Source organism: Dermochelys coriacea, chromosome 7, assembly GCF_009764565.3.
Source record: "Dermochelys coriacea isolate rDerCor1 chromosome 7, rDerCor1.pri.v4, whole genome shotgun sequence".
Lineage (NCBI taxonomy): Eukaryota > Metazoa > Chordata > Testudines > Dermochelyidae > Dermochelys > Dermochelys coriacea.
The window spans coordinates 104,727,130-104,742,161 of record NC_050074.1 but is presented as its reverse complement, the minus strand read 5'-3'; the positions used below and the strand labels follow the sequence as shown (position 1 = coordinate 104,742,161).

The 15,032-nt window shown below is 38.0% G+C and overlaps 1 protein-coding gene across 4 annotated transcripts in view; it reads left to right on the top strand.

Annotated features, from left to right (window-relative positions):
* Positions 1-15,032, top strand: part of EDRF1 (erythroid differentiation regulatory factor 1) — a 50,070-nt gene that overhangs the window by 16,712 nt on the left and 18,326 nt on the right. For 3 of the 4 annotated variants that reach the window (XM_038409340.2, XM_043519254.1, XM_038409346.2), the window contains 9 exons: positions 1,242-1,343; positions 1,654-1,775; positions 3,038-3,149; positions 4,658-4,805; positions 4,892-5,000; positions 5,358-5,469; positions 11,505-11,762; positions 13,524-13,595; positions 13,707-13,857. In XM_038409340.2, the coding sequence (XP_038265268.1) occupies positions 1,242-1,343; positions 1,654-1,775; positions 3,038-3,149; positions 4,658-4,805; positions 4,892-5,000; positions 5,358-5,469; positions 11,505-11,762; positions 13,524-13,595; positions 13,707-13,857 (1,186 nt within the window). The remainder of the gene's footprint in view (positions 1-1,241; positions 1,344-1,653; positions 1,776-3,037; positions 3,150-4,657; positions 4,806-4,891; positions 5,001-5,357; positions 5,470-11,504; positions 11,763-13,523; positions 13,596-13,706; positions 13,858-15,032) is intronic. The other variant, XM_038409343.2, reaches the window with a different exon arrangement.

The window sequence follows — 15,032 nt, the reverse complement described above, 5'->3', positions numbered from 1 at the left end:
ATTGGTTAGTATTGCTCCAGACCTCAGTATAAATGCTCACAAAGGGGCCAAAAAGAGATTGATTTGTGGCTGAAAATATGCATGCAACATAAGAGCCAGGTTTTTCTTTCTTTATCTTATCAGACAGAGTTGAATATTAAGGTTCTCTGAAGTTAAAGGGACTTTGTACAACATTTTAAGAGTTCAGTCTATGCAATGGATGTTTAAATACATTATGAAAAGTAAAAAGAAAAGCAGTACTTGTGGCACCTTAGAGACTAACAAATTTATTAGAGCATAAGCTTTCGTGAGCTACAGCTCACTTCATCGAGCTTATGCTCTAATAAATTTTAGTCTCTAAGGTGCCACAAGTACTCCTTTTCTTTTTGCGAATACAGACTAACACGGCTGCTACTCTGAAACCTGTCATTATGAAAAGTAGTATTTCTTGTGCATGTAGAGTAGCCTCCTAATTTGATGCAAGTTTAATACATTTAAAAAACTCCAGCATTCTATTTACATTTAGATGGTAATGATCACCCACCTTTGTGAAGACTCTACCACTAATAGGGACACTAGATGACTCAGATGATTGATAAAGAATTATGAAGAGTCTCTGCTCTAGATCACCACATAGAATCTAGATTGCATTGGTAAAGTTGTCACAATTCTATGTGCTTTGAGTTGGAATCGTAAATGCCATCCTTTCACAGCAGAAAGCCACCTCGATGCCCGATTAGGCATGGAGAAAGAAAGAACTGCTGCTCTCTCTCCTCCACGGAGGCACTGTTTCCAAGTCATGGTTCAGGTGCGCTGCAAGGTGGTGCAGAAAACCTCGCACTGCTGCAGCACATGCTATGCCTTTACTGTGGATAAATAAAACTTTGGGATAGAAAATTTAAATCTCCAGGATTGTGAATGTGGTACCTTTCTTGGATACCAAATTATTATTTTTTTTAATTCTCTTCACTTTCCTATTGTATTTAATTTTCCAAAATATGAGAAATTAAACTATTTTTTATATGTAAATGAAGACTTACTTTGAACAAATTATACTTGAATTCCAATGCAGTAGCTACAGTAAGAAAGAATTGAAGTAAGCCACTGGCTGAAGAAAGTTGTATACATTAAACAAAATAAGGATGGAATTAAGGTTTTCACTTCTTATGCTTCTGCTGTTCAGGATATATATACACTTTTGAAAATGGCCTGACTTTACCTCAGCAACAGAATCACTCCTTATGTCCTTGTGCTTTTCACAGGGAAGTGTGCCTCTTGAATCCTCATATGTAGTGGGGCATGTGGCCTCAGCCCCCAAAGAACAAAACCTGAGTACTTTGTTCAATGACGGGGAAAACAGTCAGGTATGCTTTTTGTGGAATCTGAGCGGAAACACAATCCCCAGTTTAACAAATAATTTTAAATTTGGTCTAAATTGGATTTGGGTTGGTGGTGAGGGGAGAAAAATTAAATCCTTCTGTAGCAATAGCTCTTGTGACATCTGTGATCTTGGTCTTTTAAGTTAATGTGAACACATAGCATAGTCTTTATGTGCTGTCCTTTATTTGCCTTTGTTGCATCTTACTATCTTGCATCTCATAGTAATTCTGCAGATTGTGATGGAGAAAAAATTAAGAGTGGATTATTTATAGACACTTTCTTTTTTAAACAAAGGGACTTAAAAATGACTTTGTTCGGAACATCTTGTGGACCTTTGAAGATATTCACATGTTAGTAGGATCAAATATGCCTATATTTGGAGGTGGAAGATACCCTGCTGTGAGCTTGCGTCTCAGGTGAATTCTTAAATGTGATGTGTATCCCAAACCTGGCTCATTTGTTGCTTCAGTTTCATATTCAGTTTTGTGTATATATAAATTTGTAGGATAATTTAATTTTTAATCTGCATTTAAAGATTAATTTTATACTCTAGTACTGAAGTGGTAATGGTTTCATAAAGTAGTAGAGGGTGTTTTTTGTGATTAAGGTACTGGATTGGGATTCAGGATGTCTTGGTTCTCTTTCTGGCTCTTCCTCAGACTTCTTGTGTAACTTTCGGCAAAACACTTAGGGCCTGTTGGTTGGAGGTGGCAACTATCTGCAACCCATTGTCTTTGTTGGAGTTGTAGGTGTTCAACACTTCTGAAAATTAGGGCCCTTAATCTCTGCTCTAATCCCCAATTTGTAGAATGGGAGTATCACTTCTCTACTTTGCACAGATGTTGTAAGGATAAATACATTAATATTCGTGAGATGCTCAAATGCTAGTATTGGATGCCTTGTAAAATATAGTTACAGATTACTGTCCATAAATAACTGAAAACATGTACTTGATGTTGTGGTTACTCTGTTCTCTGACTCTTTTGTTCTTGCTGTGGGTTCTTCTTGCCCATACAGAGGTGAAGGAGCCTGGTGGTCTTGCCCATACAGCCTGGTGAAGGAGCCACAGCAAGGGTGGGAGGAAAGACAAATATGCCTTTAATAGGGTGGGAAAGATGGAGGCAAACTTAAAAAGTTGAAGCTAGTTTGGCATACTGGGCCATCTTTGCTCAAAAGACACTCAAGGTTCACATAGCTGGGCCCTGTAAATGCAGCCCAGAACTGAGGTGCCTTTGGAAGAACTGTGTAAGAAAGTTTGCAATGTGCTTGGTTCCAGCTAATTCTATTAATCCCTTAGTTTCTAAACACTTTTTTAGGGGAAAAATTATGGGTGACCTCAGTAATAATGTGGACTGTAATTTTAAAGTGATGATGGCAGTAATGTGCATGCATTCCATTAGCAGTAACAGATGCTAATATCAACATAGTGGTTAGTGTAGCTCCCCCCATGTGCTAGTTTAAAATGTAACCTTAGTCACAAATGAAAGCTTTTTTACTTCAATTTTAAGGTTGCTCTGTTCTCCTCGTACCGACACACACACATAGCTAAGGTCTCAACAGACATCTATTGTAAGTGGCTATTTTAAAAAAACAAACAAAACCTCTACTAGATGTACCCTGATGACTTAAAAAATATCTTTATTTGCTCCAAGCAATACCAAAAATATTTTTGTTGTAGGGACAACAACAAGCCAATAAACGTGCTAACAGGAATTGACTATTGGTTGGACAACTTAATATGTAACGTCCCAGAGCTTGTGATGTGTTTTCATGTTAATGGAATTGTTCAGGTAAGTCCTGACATCTTACATTATGTCTACTTTACCAATTCTTTGATTAATTACCAACTTCACAGTTATGAATGGATATGTGGGAACTGGTAGCAACATTGCACTAGAAAGGTTCTTATAAATCTTTTTTTGAACAGCTCTTAATACCTCCATTGTTTGTTTGTCCCTGCCTTATTTTAAAGGCTGGCTGCAAACAAAGTCCTGGGGCTAGAGATGTCACTCTTGTTAGTTCCATGAAATTCTGTTCAGATGTGGTTGAACTGATGAACAATTAAAAAGAGCCCCCACTTCCCCCACCACCCGAAAATGGGTTAACAGGTACGTCCTGCAACCAGCTAATGTACATACTTCTACCATTTGAAATACAGGACTGTGTAGTTTAGTGCTGAAGGTATTCAGAATTCAAGACCTGCTGAAGATGCATGAAGGGGACATTTAGTTTGCTTTGTTTCCTTACAAACACAGAAACCTAGGACATTACAAATCAGACATTAAAAGAATGTTATCAATGTTGAAAAGTCAAGCACTTGTGAATCTGGAATTTCCTAACTTTCAGGTGAAACCTTAATATTCTCTCTGCTTGTGTATTATGATGTCTTTAATTACTTGACTGCATATGTAGTTTGTTTCCACAGGACTCCTGCTTCGTTTAGTGTACAACTGGATGCACAAGGAGGTAGAATTAAGGATGTCTGGGCAACTGTAACTCTTGGATTTTTTTTTTATTTTTTTTTTTAACTTTTGAGTGCTTGATTTTGTAATCTAAACAATGTTCTTTTAACATAATCTTTGTATTTAGGATATATATTGTGGTAGCACCTAGAAGCCAGCTAGGTGGAAGCCTGTTGTGTGAAGTGCTCTGCAAACATGAAAGGGCCCAGTGTCAGCATTTCCATTTTGAACTATCATTTGTTGATATTTATAGATATATCTTGTAACTACCTCCAAATTTTAAGAAATGTACAATTCCAAACTCACTGTAAACTTAATTTTGCAGATTTGAAAAATCTTAAATTATACAGCAGTCTTGAAATTTGTAAAGAAAATACAGAAATGTGGTTATAAACTAGTATGTAGTAAAAGTCTGTACTGACTGGATGGCAGATCTATACTTTATTTAAATTACTAATATATACGAAGGCAACAGAGTTGTTAATTAACTGTAAACAGTAAGCCAATCTGCTCAGCATAACCACATTCATTCTGCATCATTTTATTGAGATTACTGTATGTGTTAAATGCCAGACCACAGAATTTCACTTTAAGTTTGGCCCTGATAAGTCCTTTTATTAAAACAAAGGGTATAAGCAGTAAAATTACACAAACATATTTGGATGCAGCACTAAATACATAGCTCATAATTTTGAGAGCTTTCAGTATTAGTAAACATTAATAATGGAACTCCTGTTTTCAATTTCATGGATGATGAAAGGCTTCTCTGTTTGTATAGCCAACCTTTGTATATATTATGAGGATTTTTCAATATGTTTAAAATACATTCTATACAGAAATATGAAATGATCAAGACCGAAGATATTCCCAATTTGGAAAACTCCAATTTTTCTACCAAAGTGGTAAAGGATATTGCTCAAAATATCTTATCTTTTCTGAAATCTAACTGCACCAGAGAAGGGCATACTTACTGGCTATTTAAAGGTAAGCAATTCCTTCGCTGGGTTAATAAATGATGATTGAGACCTATATATTGTCAGATTGGCTAATGGAAAAATCTTCTCTTTCAGCAAGTGGAAGCGATATAGTAAAGCTCTATGACCTCACCACTCTTTGTGAAGAAACCGAAGATAAATACCAAAACCCTTTCACAATGCCAGTGGCAATTCTCTTGTACAAGTAAGCGTGTCTTACAGAAGCAAAACTCTGTTGCAATATTTTATTTACATTTAAGTGTCTGTCTTGGGCACTAGGTACTATGGCCACCAGTTAAAAATGCAATCCAAAAATCATAAAACCAAAACATCACCACATTCCCCTTATACGTACAACAATCAGCCAGCCAAATCATGATATTAACTGAATCGGAGTCTCTCCATTCCTCACATTTCTCTGTCATCTGAGTGCTTCTCTAGAAGCCTGCTCAAAAAGATGGGATTTGCAGAATGCTTAGATGTGCAGGAAATAATAAGAAAAAAATGATAATAGACACTTGAATGACATTTCTATGTCTTATTTTGTTCAACTTTCTTTTAGAGTTGCTTGCAATATGATGATGAAAAAAAAACAGAACAAGAAACACTATGGCACTATCAGAACATTACTCCTTAATTGTGTTAAGTTATTGGACAAAGCCAGACACCCACAAGTAAGAATTCTATTTTAATACTTTTTTTTTTTACTGTAGAGAGATGTGTAGCTTGTATATAATGAAAATACGGATATTGATGTTGTACCTTCAAGTAAAAGCACTAATAAGGTAACCAAATGCTATATTAATTACAGTGTGATTGCAACATGTTAGTGAGCTAATCTCATCCTCTTATGCAGTGGTAGTGGATCTTGGTTATAAAAGTTCCCTGGACTAAAAAGTGACAAATTCAAATGTACCTGCATGAGCATGCTTTTTTTTTTTTTTTTTTGGCAGAACCTCACTTTTCTTATTTTGAAGCTCAGATCACCAGTATGGGTCTAAAATCCCTCCTTATGATTAAATTAAAACTTCACATAAACTTTTCCTTGGGGGAAGTTCTGTAACCAAGATCAAGACTCTTTCATGCTTAATGCTGTACAAACACATATTAAGAAACCAGACTCTGCCCTGAAGAGCATCCAATCTAAATAGACAAGACAGCCAGAAGGTAGGAGGGAGAAACGGACTTGAATGGCAGGTCAGTGACGGGGCCAGGAATAGAATCGAAATCTCTTGACTTCTATACACTAGACTGTGATGCTTCCTAAGTTGCTGATTGATTGGCATCTTGCATATCCAGCAGCAGTAGGAAAGGCAGTAGAACTGTGTAAAGCAGTGGTTCCCTAACTTAAACAACCTGTGAACCCTTTTCCATTAAATGTCAACTCTCGCAAACCCCCTCCTAAAAATGAATATTTCCAGGGATTTTCTCCTTAACCTGAGTGTCAATTATAAACATTGAACTTGGAAATACAAAATTTGTTTTTTAGACATGCTTATTACACACTATTTATTATTAATTATTATTTATCATTACAGTATTTTTTTACATTATGAAAACGGCAATACTCTTCCAAGAACTCACTTTTGTAGTTTGTATCACTTTGAATAAGCCTGTTAGGAGCCTTGTCTCATGTTTCATCAAGGAGTATCAGAGGTGAAACAGCATGAAGATATTTAAGAAGCCAACTCAGAGTTCCTCCTACACAAGCATTCAGGTCTTGAGCAGTCCAGGCAAACAACGCACGTTACAACAAAGCATAAACTTGTTCTTCATAATAATTTTAAAAACAATACTAGCTGCCTATTTATTTAATTTTAAAAACGGCAAAAAAATCCACCTCCCTTTCCATTTCTTATAAGGAGTCTTGAAGTTTAAATCTCCTCAGTGTGATTAGATATGCTTGCTTTGATCTGCTTCGCTCTTGGAAGTCCAGGGGCTGCGGGCTGCTGGCCCCAGGCTGCCCGGGGCTCCTAGGGACAGCTCTGTCCACCGTTAGGGAATTTTTTCCCGAGAACCCCCTGTAACATTTCACGAACCCCAATTTGGGAACCACTGGTCTAAAGCTAGAACACAGAAGGCTTATGCTGCTTCAAAAAGCTGCAGTTTCAGAGGTAGAGGCAATTTCTGTTCCTATTCTAAACCAAACCAGAATCTGATTGTACTGGGGAGAGTCAGTCCCAACCCAGAAAGAGCTAACTACAGGGTTTGGGGAGGCCATGCAGAGAAGTTGCACTTGAGGTGCTCAGGTCTGGACTTATTGCTCTAAATCTGGCCCTGAGTATTCCTGCTGACAAACCTGAGCTTGCTTCCTTTCTGGCAGCAGAGGTTAATGGCATCTGTGTGTCTCTTTCAGCATCCTCTGTCAGAGTCTATTCCCTATGGGACTGATGTATTAGATTGTGGGAATCTAAAGAGGCCTTTTGGCTCAGATGTAGAATTGCAGAATGTTCCATGATGTCTCTGAAGCAGCTGTGCGGACAGTAAAATGTATTATCGTATGTAGACCACGATACAATATTTTTAAGGAAACATCATAAACTTTGCAAAGAAGAATTATCTAGAAAGATATCTAATATTGAAGCTCATAATTTACTCTAAAATTTCACTTAATGTTGGCGGTTTCCTAGCCTAGATTTAAAACATTTTCTTCTGACTGTTACTGTTGTCAACTGAAAACTGACTCTGTATATGTGAAAGGCAGATCATGAAACAACCAAATGATGACTGTCATCTGGACTCGGTGTATAGCTTAGAACATAGGGAATTAAATTATCAGGAGGATGCTCTGGATCAGATTGTGAAGTGACATAAAAATCTTAAAATATAGTATTACAGCTGTAATATAGTATTACAGATTTATCCAGAGGTTTGCCTCACCATAGTCATGGACTTATTTACATGCCTGAAAAAATCTGGATATACTGTGTGTGGAATTGTATTAAACTAATCTTCAAGTGTGGCTATGATCAGAAAACCTTTTTAAAACAGAAGGTTATATAAGAGAGAAGACAAATGTAGTATTTTATTATTTATTTGTAGTATTCTACAAAGAATCCCTGTCGTGAACCTGTTAGGCACTGCAAAAAACACAGAACAAGAAGCCAGTCCCTGTCCCAAAGAGCTTACAATCTATGTATAAGACAAGAGACAACAGATGGATAGAGACAGACCGATGGAATATAAGGGAACAATGAGATAGTAGTAGTAAATAAATAGACTGTGTTCTCAGCACACTAGCAATCTAGACCACACAGGAAAGGAGGGTTTTGAAGGAGGATAATGAGTTCATGGGGAGCATCTCCCAAGCACGAGGGCAGCATAGCAAAAGGAATGAAAGTGCCAGTATGAAATATTAACAAGTGCGGAATGGGCCAACTGGAGGTGAGCGTTGACCTTTCAATACTGAATGTGAGATAGGTCGGGTGGGGATAGATCATGATGGGCCTTGAAAGTGAAGACAAGTAGTTTGTTTGATATGATAAAGAAGGTGCCATAGAAGGGACCCAAAGAAAGGGATGACACAGTCAAAGCAACAGGCTAAGAAAATTATCTTTGCAGCTGCGTGCCAAATGGATATCAGTGGGGCACAATTACATTTGTCAGGCCCACAAAGAAGGGTGTTGCAGTAATCAAGATATGAGATGAGGAGAGCCTGGACACGAGTCTTAGCTGTGTGGATGGTTAAGAAAGGACATATTATTGGGCATGTCTACATAAACACTTCCTGCATATGAAACTGTGCTCTAAATCTATACACTCCACTGTGTTGTGCCCTGACTGTGAGGATGCTATTTCTGTGCACTAAAGGGTCCCTAGTATGTCCCTATTAGAGGCTGTAGATTAACACCTCACCTTGCCATGCAGTACGTTTCTGTAGATATGCCCCTAGAAATGCAGTTTTGTGAGCTCCTGTGATATTTTTTTTTATCGCAACTCTAGCAATGTTGAGAGTTTTTTAACCTGTCTCATGAAAACAAGAGAGGCTGCCAATTCATGAATTTTCTCTTATTCGAAGTGGCCACCATGTCTGTTGTTGTCAATGGGGCTGAAACTGGCAAGATGGCCTCTCTTTCCCTACAGTCTGTCTACATGTGGAAGTGCTCTTAATGAAGTTGGCTGACACCTGCCACTGTTCTCAGTGAGTTTGAAGCTGCACTGAGAGGCAAAATGGCTGACACGCTATGGTTCAGGAGGGCTAGACAGGACACCGGGACTATGACGTCAGCTGAGACACTGTGCAAGATGGATGAAACAGAATGAGTAGGAGTTGGATGCGGGGGGGACCAAGAGGCAGATTTTGGAATTATAAGGGAATGGGGAGCAGGGGCTGTGGGGGCACATGGGAGGCAGAATGGGAGTTCAGAGAACAGCGATGGGGTGGGAGACAGAGAGCATAGAATGGGAGCTCTCTCAGCCTGGGGATAGTGGTGGGTGTGGGCAGCCCTGTTCTGAGCCAGGGGAAGGCAGTGTTGTGTTGCCAGCTCTTGCAAATATATCACGAGTCATGAGATTTTTGGCAGCTGCAGGAGGAGCTCTCACAATGATGCAAGCAGCTCCTCTGATCCTGTGATTTTTTTTTCAGGGCTGGGCACATGGGCAAAGCTGTGTGAGAGCCTTGGAGCACAGGACACAGATGGGTCTTGCCACTGAGCTCTGCCTTGCATGGCCCTATAGCAAAGAGGATGGTCCTTGGAGAGAGTGTGGAGCGGGAAGTCAGGGGAAAGTCCGGACCCAGCAGCTACGTTTTCTTGTCTCCCACTGCCTGGGATGACTTCTCTACTTGCGATCCAGACTGAGGAGAAGGGAGTGTCAAGATAGAAAATATATGGCAGTTTCCCTGTTATCCTCTGCTCACTCCTAAGATAGTAAGTGGCGTCTCCATCTGAGCAGCCAAGGAGAGGCATGCATTTTTGTATGCATTAAAGGTTGACTTTTCACCTAAAATTCTCTCTCACACAGAAGAATAAAGGGAAGTTAAGTCAAGAAGTACCAAAATACGTGGTGGTATGATATCCTCATGCTGTCTGGGGCCAATCTCATGATTTTGGGGGATCTGGTTTGTGGGGGTTTTTTTTTGGGGGGGGGGATAACTTAAGACTGGCAATACTGAACATAGCCTGCATGTGAGGACCCAGAAAATGGGCTGACTTGAAGATAACAAGCAGGTTACAGGTCTGAATAACTGGTAGAATGATGATCATGTCCATAATGGTTGAGAAAGGAGGTAGCAGGGAAAGTTTGGAGGGGAAAGATTAAGAGCTCTGTTTAGCTATATTGAGCTCAAGCTGATGGTTAGACATCCACAAGGAGCTGTTGGAGAAAGAATGAGACTGTAGTTTGAACAGAAAGAGATGGGTCTGGAGTAGAGAGGTAGAAGTAAAGGCCTTCAGCCTGAAGCTAGTTTTGGAACTCTGTAGAAGTGTAGTGCTGTTTTGCTGGTAGTCAGGTTGGATCTCAAATGACTGAGTTACTTTCTGTGTCAAGAAACGTGTCGAGGGATACAAAGTAATATGGAGTGGATCACCAGGAACAATCTACTTAGGAGGGAGCTGAAGCTAAAGTTTGTTACTACATTCCTACCTCAGGGCTTTTGTTACTTTATAAAGAATAAAGGCAAACCTCCAGAATGGGATAAATTTTGACCACAGCCTGTTAATGTGCATTGCATTGAGAGTAGGGTTGGGATCTTGACCCTTTATAGGGTTGTAACTTCTTAGTTTCCTGTAAGTTGTTTTTGTCACGCATATCTGCAGAGCCAGTTTCTGCTTTGTGCACCAGTGGTGTGTTTATCTTTAAAATTCTAATTTCAAGTTTTAGTGTTCGCAGTGATGGATGTATTTGAGCTTGATTTTTCTTTGATAATGGAGCTAAGGTTGAAGGATGTTCTTGTAAATTAAGCAGATTTAAACGTGTTCTTCATTAGTAACCTTCACATTGATGAATAATACCTTTGGATAATCAGAATATAATACCTTGTATATCAATAGTGCCTTTCGTCCAAGTATTTGAAAGCTTGTGACAATATTAATTAACCTTTTCAAATGTATTATGCCTTTTTTGTAGATGAATAAACTGAGACATTGAGTTGAACACTATATCATGCAGTTAATCTGAAGCAGTCAGAAATAGAATCCAGAATCTTCTCTCCCCCCGCCCCGCAGACACTGCTCTGATCAACTGTTCGTTTTGCTACCTTTCAATTGTAGAGTCACTTCTTAACCTAACATTAAATGTTCCATTACAGGACTTCTACAGTGCAAAAGGTGTTACATCCATATCTGTACAGTCCATGTGGACTGTATCTTAGTAGAAGTCAAATACTATTAAAAATGACTAAAAGTTGTTAAGGGAGAGTGATCCTGGAAGAGTAGTTTAGTTTAGTTTTTTGACCACTAAACAGCTGTAAATTTAAATGTATTAATACACTTAAAAAAAAAAAAAAACCCCACAGACCATTTTACTGTAGTGGCAGTCTTTTTAAATTGGCCATGACATTTTAAGCATCTTAATATCTATTTGCATGCACTAGTTAGGGATTTTGCAGGTACCTGTGCAGTCTTGTGCGTGCATTTATGGGACTTTTCTAAACTTGTTCTTTGTCTCAGAGTGGAAAGATACAAACTTCTATTTGAATGGCCTATTTAAAAACTTGTTAGTAACTTGTAGTACTGGGGTATGCTAAAATACTTTTTTTTTTTTAAATAAGATTATTGCTTCAGCAAATTACATGCTCTCAGAACTCTTCCAGTTAGATGAGCCTAAAAAAGAAGGTGCAGAGTTTCCTTTAAATGGGAACTCTGATGAAAGTTATAGTGAAGAGGAAGAAGAAATGCCGGATAGTGATGAAAATGGTTCCTACAGCACCAGCTCCGATCCGCCAGATGACAATAAAGCAGTAGCTGTAATCAAATCTGTTGGAGAGTTATCAGTACCAGAAAAATATAAATCTATTCACCAAATACGGGTAAGTTACTAACAAGCTGTGCTGAATTTGAGAGAGAGGAAGGGGGCGGGGGAGGGAAGCTTGAAATGAACATGGTGCGACTTGTATTGTCAAAATATAGTTCCTCCTATTAAAAAAGGAACTGTTTAAATACCTTTATGCCACCAGTTATTTGTGTACCTCAGATGAATTGGAATATTGGCAGAAAGGAAATAAAAACTTTGGGCCGAATTGTGGCTCTGAGTTTTATCCTATTGCAGATGCAAATTAATATTGTTTTTGTTTTATTATCTTGTGTGTGTATTCTACTTGCCTGTTAATTTCTGCATAGCCACCTATAGAGAAATTACTCATCCTTGTTGTAGGAATAATCTGAATATGAAAAGGTACTTAACAGCTGTGGAGAATTAAGGGTGGTCCATACTAAAATATGTGATTTCCCAGCATATCTCTGGAATGTACCTTAATAGTTTGACATGCAGAGAATCTGAGTGTTACTCCATGGGTTTGTGGGGAAGTTACTCCTTCACTCCCTCCTTGTCCTTTCTCAGAATTTAGGAATCTTTGTTTATAAGTGTGGTTGTGTTGAAGTCATTCTGAGGGAAGAAATCTTGCCTCCTGCCTCACTTACGTGTACAAAAAGATGAATTAGGCAGTGTTAGTGTAAGCCATAATGCTGTCTGCATGCACCTCAGTCAGCAATTTTCCAAAAACTTGTCTGGTATATGCTTCCATAATATGTAGATGAACAAAAATATAATGCAATTACTATCTGTCAGACTTCACCAAAGAAACTTTTCTTTAGTACAATATCTAAAACAACCGAATAATGTGAAACTGAGTTTTGTCATTTAGCTCCCAAATGTTAACAATGTTTCACTTTGCCTCTTGACAGTTAATTAAGCCATATCTGTGGCAGTGAAGTGCTTGATTGCCTAATGCTTAGTTATCCTTCTGCAACATGTATATCATATCAAAAAGGTTGACTTTTCTTACAAGTCCCTATGCCAAATAACCGAGATTGATTTTGCAGAATATCAGTCTATCACCTGTGCTGGTTGATATCCTGTAAGCATTAGTACATCAAGGCCCCTCTGCTGTAAATATAGCACCCTGTTGGTGGTGGAAGCCCTACAATGATTTTTCTTCTTAAAACTCAGATTCATTACTGGAGGGTACTGCACTTCTATTTGCAGGGTTTGGATTGATATTATACTGGCAGGATTTCATCTTTCTCCCATACTGAAGTTGGTCTATGAAGATTTTTCCTGTCATTCAGAAAAGGTGGTTAGGGTGAAATTCATCCCTCCTTGAACAGTTAGAGTAATGGGTTATGTGGAAGGAAATAGAATTTACACACCTGCCCGCCTTCTCCCTCCCCTACCTCCTTCTAGGGTTTGGGGCTTCATTGCAGTCACTGTATGGCTGCTTTTCTGGAAAAAGGCTGCTTTCCTTCTGTGGCCCTTATTTTAGGATTTTGGATCACTAAAACAGACTGGTTATGAATTTTGGTCAGTTTAGGTAAATCTAATTAAACCCTACAATGACAGTATCTTCCTTTACTTCAGCAACTGAAAGAAACGTTGTGGTCTAGATATAGTATGAAGTTTAGCATACTCCATGAATTGCCTTCATTATAGTCTGTTAACATATCCCAATAAACTGGATTTTGCTGTCTATCTCTTAAAGCTTCGTAGTTAGTTAGCTTGTATTTTTTTTAAGTGGGTCTGCCTTCTTAAAATATATATCTATCTATCTATCTATCTTTTTTTTTTAATTAAGCCTAGTTGTGCATTTCCTGTTTGCCATGACACTGAGGAACGGTGTAGACTTGTGCTCAGCTATGTTCTAGAGGTAAGTTTCCTAATGCTATTCTGTCTTGGTCAAAATGTGTGGATTTTGGTATGTTTATATTTAGTTCACCTTCCAAGTAAATACTTAATGAAAGGCTTTTTCTTTTTAAAGGGCTTGAAATCTGTTGACAGCAGCATTAAAAATGACGGTGACCTTCCTGCAGCCGACCCCACCACCCCAATCCCATTAAAATACGAAGATGAATCCACAAGTGGTGGTCCTGAGTGTCTGGAAAAACAGATGGCTTTGTTTTTAGACAAAAGTAAGCTGAATTGTTTTGCAAATAGGACCTTTTCAATGGCACAGCACACTGCTGCTATTTTATTTTAATCGTCTAAACAATGTACTTGTAAATCATCAATTACGCCATGCACTGAAAAAGCAAAAAAGGATATTGCACGCAAACAGAAGTAGAGAATATAGGCCTCTCCTTTTAAATATGAAAAGAAACAGGACAGTAGGGATTCTTTTAGCATATTAAAGATCCTTTTATAGCAAGTACATAAGGTTACTGCATTTTATTTAGATGTGGCTTGCCACTGGCTTCCATAAAGATTTCATTTTGTTCATAGATTGTGATGTAGTGCCCCCTTTAGATTTTTTTTTTTTTTTTTTTTTTTTTTTTTTGGCAGCTTTAGCTTTTGCACTTAGACATTATCTTTATCTTTAAAGAGTATGGATATTGGCAATAATTTTAGTGTCAACATCATGCTCATTGCTCTGCCACACATGCACATGTTGCCAACGTATAAAACATTAACAAGGATATTATTTGCTTGCCTTGCAGTTATAATTCTGCCTTTTATGCAAGAACTGTAGGAAATATTTGAATAAAAATGTCTTAGTTGAGTGTGTTTAAATCACTAAAGCTGCAATAGCCTGCATTTACTGCTTCACCATAGTATCGGAGCACCTTGCTATAGTGTTCTGGCTCTATGTAAAAGAGCAATAAGACACAATTGTCCTATAACTATAATTCAAAAAACAAATGTAGGGGTTCTTAGATGTGTAATTAAAGTTTAACTTTTAGTTGGAGTTTCCTTCCATTAATCCAGTAGTTTAGTTGAAAGCTGAATTGGCTGCTAAATATTTTTTTTTTTCTGGGAGCTGAAAATGACAAAGTATTTAAGAGTTAACTTTTTAGAATATATATTAAACATTGAAATCTAGCTTTAAATAGCTATATTGTGGTAGATGAAATACTAAGAAGATTATTGCCATGAAGGTAGGTAGTGACTATTGCTTCCAAGATATAAAATAATATCGCCATGCTTTGTCAACTCTCACACCAAAAAAGTATACTTAAAATTTCCCAAGTCTGTCTTAATGAATAATCATTGAAAAGGTCTACTATTTTTCCTCCAACTTTGATTTACAACAGATGGTGTCACTTGGAAGTCAGTGACTTGTAGATCTGCAAAGGACATATTGAGGGTT